The sequence below is a fragment of the Anopheles merus genome, chromosome X (assembly GCF_017562075.2).
Source record: "Anopheles merus strain MAF chromosome X, AmerM5.1, whole genome shotgun sequence".
NCBI classification, from domain to species: Eukaryota; Metazoa; Arthropoda; class Insecta; order Diptera; family Culicidae; genus Anopheles; species Anopheles merus.
In genome coordinates, this window is record NC_054081.1 from 10,860,830 (window position 1) to 10,871,517 (window position 10,688).

At 44.9% G+C, this 10,688-nt stretch overlaps 1 protein-coding gene across 12 annotated transcripts in view; it reads left to right on the top strand.

The window, feature by feature from the left end:
* The window catches only part of LOC121592897 (alpha-2Db adrenergic receptor), a 203,214-nt gene extending 198,413 nt beyond the window's left edge, over window positions 1–4,801 (top strand). For all 12 annotated transcript variants that reach the window (XM_041914798.1, XM_041914807.1, XM_041914815.1 and 9 more), the window contains one exon: window positions 688–4,801. In XM_041914798.1, coding sequence (XP_041770732.1) covers window positions 688–1,713 — 1,026 coding nt within the window. In that variant the 3' untranslated portion in view covers window positions 1,714–4,801. The remainder of the gene's footprint in view (window positions 1–687) is intronic.
* The last annotated feature ends 5,887 nt before the right edge of the window (window positions 4,802–10,688 follow it).

Sequence of the window (10,688 nt, forward strand, 5' to 3'; positions counted from 1 at the left end):
GGATGACACCTATTTTAAATTAAAGTTTGTTTTTCTGTTAAAACGTAACTATTATCTTAAAATTAAATTAAAGGAACTGCTAACGATCCTTTTTTTGTACCATATAATATTATATAAAAACTAGGTGGCGCTCCGTGCTACTATTTAAAATAGTATTTTAGCCCACGTGGTGTCAAATGAGTTTGACATCACTGCCTTAGAGGTAACAATTGTGACACGTTGCCCAGAAAGATGCCTTAGAGACAAAAATGAGTGAGTTGATAGCCAAATTCAGCGGTAACGGCTGCAATACTAGCATCAGTCTCTTGAACGTCGTTAGTTTTTATTAAGGAACGTGATTATTAAGAACTTAGCAAAACATTTCAAAAAAGTATTGATGATTATAATATAATAAGCTGCCCAGACCAGTCAGTATAAACACCAGACAGTTTAAATTGTTTTAACTCAAAAAGAATTCTTACGATTAGATTGTCAAAGAGACGCGATAATGCAAAAATGAAAAAACCGCCTAAAGGTATGCAATCTCCATAGCAAATGTACACTTTTAACCTGCAAAATTTAACACTTACACCTACGTTTTTCCTCTGCGTCTTCCAATCTTCACCCAACCTGCCTATTACATCCCTTCTGCTCCCTATCATCTCCCCCCCCCTCTGCCCCCCCCCCTTTTATCGACCCTTTTCGCAGGACACGAGTTTTACGCGAAATGCCGGTACCGTGCCGATGCCCTCGCTACCCAGTGCCTCTAGCAATAACAATCAGTCGGCGGCGGCGGCGGCCCACCATCAGCAGCACCCGGTGCAGCTTGCCGGCGGGGCGCAGGGCGGTGGCAGCACGCAGATCGCCACGATCGAGCCGCCGCCGCGCGGCACCCCGATGCCGATCCCGGTCGTGACGTGCGATTTCGCGTCGGACATGTCGACGAGCGAGGCGGCCACGGCCGAGCAGGACCAGCACGGCCCAATCTCGCCGGTCGCGCTCGAGCCGAAGGACACGCTCAAGGTGACGCAGCCGGCGCAGCAGGGCCGGAGCACGAACGGCATCACGGCGGCGGCCACCGAACCGGTCGCCTCCCCGTCGTCGGCCGCTGCCCGCAGCCGGGCGCTGTCGGTCGGCATCGACACCGACATGGTGAGCGAGTTCGACCCGTCCAGCTCGGACTCGGGCGTGATCAGCCGCTGCGCGGTGGTGAAGCCGCTCAAGTTTCGCCTCTGCCAGCCCATCTTCGGCAAGGGCAAGGCGAAGGCGCGGCAGGCGAACGCGAAGGCCGCCGGGCACGGCGGGGCGCACGCGGGTCGGGGCAACGCGCCCAACTGCACGCAGCCGATGCTGGCGGCGCCGGGCGGCCAGCAGGCGATCTCGCAGCTGATCGCGGCCAAGCAAACGGACAGCGCGTGCAGCGAGCTGGAGCCGGCCCTGCCCCCGAAGCCGAAGCCGCGCGACCCGGAAAAGGAGAAGCGCCGGATCGCGCGCAAGAAGGAGAAGCGGGCGACGCTCATACTCGGCCTGATCATGGGCAGCTTCATCGCCTGCTGGCTGCCGTTCTTCTTCCTCTACATCCTGGTGCCGGTCTGCCCGGACTGCCACATCCCGGACAGCGCGTTCTCGCTCGCGTTCTGGCTCGGCTACATGAACTCCGCGCTCAATCCGGCCATCTACACCATCTTCAACAAGGACTTTCGGCGCGCGTTCCGGCGCATCCTGTTCAAGTGATGTTTAGCGTACGTGTGCTGCTATCGCTGCGTCTCCCGTAGCATCGAGAAGGCTACGGAGCGGGCCATTGGCGGCGCACAGCTCGGCGGCGGCTACCGGACCGGCGGCTACCTGCGATGATAATACGCGCCGCTAGGTGGCGCACCCGCACCGCTGTTCCTACTACCATCACCACCATCGTCATCACCGCCACCACCGCGAGCGTACCGCGCGCCGGCCGGCACAATCCTGCTGCTCGTCTTGGTGGCCGCCGTCGCCACCCTCGAGCCGTGCTGGTGGAGGCCGTGGATGGTGCCGCGGGGGATACCAGCGCTCGAACGGTATGCAATGCCGCCCATCTTTCGGTAACACCAATGCGAACAAGAAGAGAGCAATAGATGTAGAGAGAGAGCGAGAGAGAGATGAACACGAAAGATTAAAATGTAAAGCAAAAAAATAACACAAAAACACTCACACACATATTTACTACATCTTCGAGTCATCTTTGTACACTCTCACAAAACACACATACATGCAGCATTGTGTGTATAGCTGTGTGCGTATCAGAATGATTTGGGTGTAGTGTTTAGCAGTACTTTTCCCCACCAATTACTCTCCCACCAAGCGTAAAACATGGCAAAACGGACGTGTGAGTATAGTGAAACGAGAAAAAAAAAGTCGGAGAAGCAAACTACGAAATTACTAATACTGCGGCAGAGGGAGACGAGGCGAACAAACAGCGGATGAGCAAAGGGACGACACAGAGAAGCTATCCGGCAATACTTAAACAATTAGCCGTAGTGTGCGTAACGTACTACCACTATATATCTAACTAAAAAATGCAAGGGACGGACACCTAACAAGTAAAGGAAGATCGAGTAACGGGCAGCACGGCTAAGGGAAAAGCAAGCCAAATCGACCCCCAAAGCAGGTGGTACTATGAATAGGCGCAACTTAAATAGCGTTAAGACAGTGGGTTTCTGCACAGCATAACACAGCGGGGAGGGGACACAAGCGCAAAGCGAGATACACAATGCACCACCACCTTCCTTCCCGGACACAACCGACACGTGTACATAGGCGGGATAGAAAAGAGCGAGCCGAACAAAAACCCAGGAATTCGGGAATCAAAAATCAAACCTCTTCACTCGTTGTGGCGCTCGAGCAGCTGTGGTGATTAGTGGTCCACTGGTGACTAGTGGGTCTGGGACTTAGCTAACTAATTTCAAACTAATAATTATCAACACGTGCGCGCAGCGTGAATAGTATGGGTGATACGAAACCGCTGAAATTGCGCCGCGTAGAAATATTTAGCAAAAGAAAAACAAAACCCCTCACATAGAGCGATGCATTCGCCGGCTGCACCATTTGCATTCAGATTCGGGGGGAAAGTTGGGCGAGCGACACCCGGGATGGGCAGGCAAATTGGATCCATGTTGTCCTCGGGGCAGGCACTGGTTTTAACCACCGTCAAACAAACTCTATTAGTTTATTTGTGTTTATGTCACTGTGTTTTGTTCTTTTTAGAACCGAACCGAAACCCGGAAGCAATGGAAATGTAATGAAAATTGCAAAAACATTTATAAAAAAACAAACCTGTTGCTCGCAAATTTTAACTATGGACTCTAAATCGCTCCCGCCCAATGCGGTGCGTGCGAATCCAATTTATTGCTCGACGATTTCATTTTGCGGAAAAAATGTTGCCACCATTGCCGCCGCCACCACCTCCGCCACCAATCGAGCTGGATGCATTTGGGGAAAGCTGCGCGAAGCTGTGCAGCGCAAGGGGGACGAATGTACTAAAGGAAGGTGAAAAGAGGAAGCAACAACAAACAAACAAAAAACTTGTAAAAATCAATGACTAATAGTTGGTAAATACCGGTATTAAAAGGGGGGGTTGGGGGAGCGGAGATAGCACCTGCGGTGGCGGGGACCGCTTACGGGCCCCGCCGCCGCGTCCAAGTGCGCGGCTGCCAACCCCCGCCGATCGAACGTGATGCGTCCGATCGCTGTTTTTTTGTACATAGCGGAAGCGGCCAGACAGATTGAGGGAAACACACACACACACCACACACACACACACACACACACACACACACACACACACACACACACACACACACACACACACACACACACACACACACACACAGAGCAACCCAGGTAGAGGACAAGAAAGATGCACATACAAACACACTCACACACACACACACACATGCCCACACATGCGTACAGTAAAGCGAGTAGGACAGTGCGTGCGTGGTCGTTTCTCGAGGGTAAACGATGTTGCGTTAAGTTGTTTTATAAAAACAAACACGCCACGTGTGTCCTTGCCTGAGACGATTCCAGTGCGCGACCATGGAAGGGAAGGAAAGAGAGCCGGAAGAGTTCGGGGTTTGTTTTGGGGTGCGGAGGACTGGCGAGGATTGAGGGAGGCAGAGAGCGTGGCAAAGGCACGAAACTGATCCACTCTCACCCACAAGCAATAACACTGTACCGGAGTACGGTCTCTTTACTGATGCTTCCTTCTCAACCCGCCATCCCCTTGTCCACCACCATTCACCCCACTCATGAGGCGATTGTTTTGTTTTTTTTTTCTCTCTGTAAATACACACTCTCATAAACTTCAAGCTTCGTGCCCCAGTCAACAGACGGCGGATGCGCTAACCGCAAGGCGCATGCTTGCAACGTTCAGGCTTATTATCGATTTTAGTCGAGTCGAGAAATTTGAATCGATTGCTCTTTAAAATTTGCTTATTGTTTTAGCAGTCTAGGTACGGGGAAATCAATCGATCAATTGGAGTAGGCGTCAAATTGCCAGACCAACCCTCGGAGATGACTTTTAAATACGCTCACAAAATCAGAATTGTAGCCTAGAAATAAGGAATCTCCTTATGAATATTGAAATGAAATGATTTCTTCTAATCTAACCTCTCATCTAAACATTGCGAGGGTTTCGAGTAGTATCTTCTGTAAATTTCAAATAATGGGCCCCTTTCCGTTTTAAGTTGAAATTTCAGACTGTAAGCTGTTGGCATTGTATAGCAGTTTTCGAGCAGTTGCCTAAGTGGTTATAATATACAGGTGGGCTTATCCCAAGGTGTATGAATTAATGTATGGCTGATTTTTATCGCTTCTGCTTCTGAATGAATATTTAATGGGGATAAATAATAATTTTATGGGATAAATGTAAACACCACCTTGTTTTGCCATTTTTCGAGCAGATACTCGAATCTAATTCTAGCTTTGAGTTTAGAATAATCTAGAGTGAATATTGCAGGCTGGTATTGTGTGTGATTATGTATGGAGTGTTTACATAATTTCAGCCTCCATCTGTCAAACACCATACAAAAAGCTGAATAAAATCGTCAAGGGTCCCAATGGCTTAAACTATGGGCGAATAAACTGCTTCACAAACTGCTATAATCCCAAGTAACATTTGCTCGAACTTGTTAGGCCTGATCTACTCGACTAGTACTCGATTCGCCTGCTATAGTGGATTTGTTTTTTATGTAAAACGGAAGCATATTTTGTGTGACGTTATTTTCTGAAAAAATCGGTATTTTTTCATGTAAAATGGCTACATGACCAACTATAACGAAAGCAAACGTTATTTTCCGGTCAAATCAGAAGAAAGAAACCAACAAATTCACACCACAGTTATTGTTAAAGACCTTTTTTCTATTTTTCCTTTAAACTGGTGCAGTTTAAAGGAAGTTTACCCAAGTGACATTTGCTAGAAATTGTTTTTCCATATCTGCTCGATTAGTACTCGATACACCTGAAATTATTGATTTGTGTGTGATCAAGTGTGTTAAAAGCGCAAAATTTTGGTGTGTTTGTAAATAAGACGTTCTTCTATCGATCGACTCTGTCGTCGAGCTCATTTTATATTCATAGCTTTGGTATTTGATAAAAAACAAAATCGAATCATGTATGACGTTATTTTATAAAAAAAATCGATATTATTTAAGTCTATGAAGTATATGATATTATTTAAGTATATGGCTTCATGAACTTCTATAACGATAGGAAACATCATTTCCGATCGAATCTAGAAGACAGTAACGAAAAAGCCGCTTCACAGTTGATTTTGAAGGACTTTTTCTGGTGCAGTTTAAGGAAAGTTTAAGGCTCCAGTTTAAGGGAATTATTCGTGCTCAAAAATGTCAATTGGGTAAAGCAAATTGCTCGAATTCTCGATTATTCGTGCTCAAAATGACATTTGGGATTTTTTTCTCGATTGTTAACCATGATCTGCTGGAATGGTGCTCGAGATACAGTTTTTTTTTTTTATTTGTGCGTGATCGAACGTGTTGAAAGCGTCAAAATTTAGTTTGTGCGTGGGTATGACCTTCGTCTATCTCATGATAATCGCGCTTGATAATTTTATTGAATATTTTGAATTGGCATTTTGTGTGGCGTTATTTTGTAAAAATGAGGTGTTTGTGTGTATAAAATATCTATTCCAACAGTGATAAGGATGGGAAACGTTATTTCCCAAAGCACAGAGAATAAAGCAATGAAAAAATCACATCACAGTCGATTTTAAAGGGCTTGCTCTATTAATCCCTTAAACTGGCGCAGTTAAAGGGAAGTTTAAGGTTCCAGTTTATGGAAACTATCTCAAAAACTCGATTTTCGAACTCGAAAACGACAATTGGGATGCGATGGCACACGGCCTATGAACTCATGCGAGTTCGCCGACTGCTCGAATTTTTTTGGGGCATAGTTTACTTGACGACTGCCAAAACATTGATTTCGATCCATTTCCTAATGGGGTTTTGATGTCGACAACGAAAGACTTGAATTGACTCTAGAATCGAAAGAACGCGTGGACGTTTCAATGGATAAAACTCTCTTGACGTTTGCATTAAAAAAATGATTTTATTTCGGCCGGCTGTTGATAAAAGAAAAACAAGCAAAGAGAGATAATTTCTTTCCATGAACATCCTTTGAAAGGTAGTTATTTAAGCTTACTTGAAAACATAAATCTAGCTGCCTTTTGTCAGTCACCCGGAATTTTCGCCAGAACGGACAAAGTCATGCATGCGGGCATGTTTTTAAGATCTACCTTCGATTTCTATCACTTCTACGCCAGTTTTCTGATATCAAAATTGTTGCAGTAGAGCTTTTGCATCATGTTGGTCTAGAGAAATTCGATGGACAACAGCTAGGAGATGTCTATATCGAGATGTCGGACTAGGGTTTCATATTAAAATTCCTCCGAAATTCACCAAAAAATGATCGCATTGAATTTTGGCGTCATTGCTTGTCGCTGCGAAGCCAGTGGACGCGATTTCTGCTTCCTGATGTGTTTTTTCATGTACCTCAGGTACCATTTCACTGTTTGGTCGGTTGCATCGACATCCCCGGCCGGGCGAACACAGCAAAGTATCAACTTGTCCCTCGGTTTCCATTTTCAAAATCCTTTGGAGCTTCTTGTCACTCAGGGTCGTCGGCCATTTAGAGCCGGGCGTTCTTTCAATGCACAAATTGTTATCTATTAGTGCCAAGAAGCTGTAAACACCAGAACAGGATTATACGACGTCCACATACTGCCACATGGTGCCCTTTTTAAACGCTGCGGGTTGCCGTTCTTTGATCGTGCACGATCCTGAACAAAGTTGCTCTACTTTTTTGGCCATCACGGCTCGAGTTTGAGTGATAGAGGTGTCAAATTTTGTCTACTAACTCATAGGATACTATGATGAGTGCAACCAACGTTTCGTTTGTGCGGGTAAAGATAAACCCATGAAAAATCGACAATTATTGTCCATTTTTTAATGCAAACGTTACATGACACATATTCTACGGAAACCTCGAAACCGCAATTAACAAATATTCAACTCGACATCGAGCCATTTCGATTGCAAGAATAGAATAAGCCTGAACGGTTTGCAATAATTAGCCAAAGCTGATCTGTATATTGAACCAAAAATATAAAAAAAAAAACAAATTCATACCATCGCTCCCGTGTGCACAAAAGTGAGGTCGCGCTCAACAGTCAAGGGCATCGGGCGGCACAAACGACACACTCGCCCGCTCGAGCATGCATGTGGCTGTGTGTGTGGCAACACAGTTTACACGCAAAGAGTTGCACAGCAATAGCAACAACACAAACACACAAATACTCACACATATATATATATATATACACAAGATCGTCCACAGGGCGACTGGATGTTTTTTAGGGTTAGGAAATCTTGTGCTAAAGTGTAGAGCACACAAAACAAAACGGCACGCCCAGATCCTGGAACGGGCTGTTAGCTAAAACTGTTTCAAATTGTTTCAGAGCTCGTTTTTTATTGCCATTGTGTTTTTTTCTTACCATTATTGTCATATTCTAATAAATGTTGAACCAAAAATCGCGCCACGAAAACAAATGTCTGCAGAAGCAAAAAAGCAAAGCATTAAAAAAAAATTAAATACAGCGGAACCAACCATCCCTTTAAGTGTAAGGCATTTTTAAACAAACAAACTAACAAAAAAAAGAACAGATAAACAGATAAACAGTTTATACGTGCGCGCGAGCATCGGTGCACGAGTGCGCGAATGATGCATGGGGGAACGTAAAGGGAGGTAGAAGAGATGTAAAACCAACCAAGAAAAAATATTTAAAAAAACAAACACACTAAAAAAAAACCAAATAATTACGGTAGCTCGTAAGCCCCTGTGTGTATCTTTGCGGCCGTATAGTATAGTGAAATGAAACAGACACACATAAACACACAAATCGTACTTGTAAGCAGCAACACACTACATTACTATGTATTGTCCATCGGGCATCGCCCAATGGTACAAACATGATGAAAGCAAATCAAGTGAAATTAGATGTTTTTTCGCGGATCGCGCGCTGTGCGGTGATGGTGGTGGACCTAAATCAAACCCGAAAAAAGAACTATAATTATATAAATTTACATTTAAAAACTATATACATATATACATATATACATACATATATATATATATACATATAAAAAAAGTCTAACACCACAAAACCATTTGCTCGGCGCGAAGGGCTCCCCCCTGTAGTGGTAAGGTTCGCAACTACAATTAATGGCAAAAGAAAACCAAAAATAATTCAAACAAAAAACAACCCTTTTCAAGGAAACGCAAGCCGTAGGCAAGTCTTCGCTAGTATTAGTATTGCTCCCGCGTGCCCGTTTCTCCATTTTGTATATGTGTGAATGTGTGTGTGCTGTGTAATAGGGGAAACCCGAGGGGAAGGAGGGAACTATGCCAAACGTAAGTAGCAACAGACATACATACAGACACCCCCCCTCGCACCAGGAAAGGAAAGCAATTCTCGAGCAGTGGAGTGCGAAAGACAGTGCGAACTATCAGCATCAGGCAGTTCGATCGGCAATTCGGGTGATAAATAGCGAATAGCGAAAGACGGGGACGGTGAAAGGGGCGGGAGGGAAGGTAGCTAGCAGGAAAGAGAGGGTTCGCACACACGCACAACCGTGCAGCACGAGAGCGGCACAGGCACACGCGTTTGTTTTCAGCCAGCTGTGGTAATTATTCTAAATAATTCCTGCGCCAGCTGCACAAAACCGAACGAAGTAGAGAGGGGAGAGAGAGACCTTTCTTTTTTGTATTAAATTATCACTTATAAGTGTGTGTGTGTGTGTGTGTGTGTGAGAGAGAAAGAGAGAGAGAGATAGAGAGATAGAGGGTAAAATATTCAACTGTGCTAGGTTGCTGGGCTGCAACTTCACCCACAAGCAACAATTACCGACAATTAGCGGACAGTTTATTAGTGTCTATGTATAGAAATGAATAAAAAAAACATCGTTAGCTAAATTTAATAAATAAAATAAAAACACACACACACAGGAGCAAATAAAAAAATACAACTTTTAAAAGGTTACATCATCACACCGGAAAAAGGAAAGCGCAATAGAAGAAGGGTAGAACAAAAGACGAAGAAAGGTCATTCACATTCATGTTTTTATGTCTGGATCCAGTGCGCCAGGGGGGAGGTTTTTTTATGGCAAGGCATGGCATTGTTTCTAATACTGCGTACGTGCGGGTGTATGTGTGTGTGTGTGTGTGTGGGAAGGTGAATCCAAAACCAAATGGAAGCAAAACCATCCCTCCCAACCCCCCCGTTCCCCACACCCTGCGCATAGAGTGTAAGCATAGATGAACGTGTTTGATGGGTGTTTTTGTTTTTTCTCTCTAATTTTGTGTTTTCCGTTCAAAAAGGACGAAAAGAAAAGAAAAGAAAACAAACAAACAAACAAAATCAATCAATTGGTGTCTAGTAGTGTGTAACTTTTTGCTGGCTCGTCCCAGCCACCATAGCCATTTGCACGGATAGCAATATAACACAAGAATATAGGATAATAATATAACAAAATGAGAGCGAGAGAGAGAGAGAGAGAGAGAGAGAGAGAGAGAAAAAAAATAAAACTACAACCGTAACTGGGAAGCAGAAAAATGTACACATCTTAGATACGACAGTTAGCCAAACAAACGCAACGAGCAAATTGTGGGTTGAAGAGATCGGCTGAGGACAACATCGCAACATTTGCATACATTTAGTCAAATGGTATTAAACGTATTATTCAAACGGTGTGTCAGCAAGCGAGAGAGAGAGAGAGAGAGAAAGAGAGAGATAGCACGCAAAACGAGGTTTCCGATCGATTATTACATTGTAAGCTAAGCTAGGTGTGGATGTTCCCGTAATTCTGATCGTTTTTTGTACTTAGAAGAAATTGTCTCAGCAACCCTTAATGACTCCCCTCCCCCTCCTCCCCTTCCTTTTCCCTACCATCGAACCTAGGAAAGGAGGGCGGGGCGGTTTAAGAGCAAATGCTACACGCAATACAAAACAATACGTGCACAACGTGCAGCCGGGGGAAAGCAAAACATTCAAAACCCTTCAAAACGACACGGCCACCACCACCAACACCATTTTAGGAGCAAGCCTTCATCGCAACCCTTTTTCACAACCCACCTTGAGCTCGTGTTCCCGTTATTCTCTG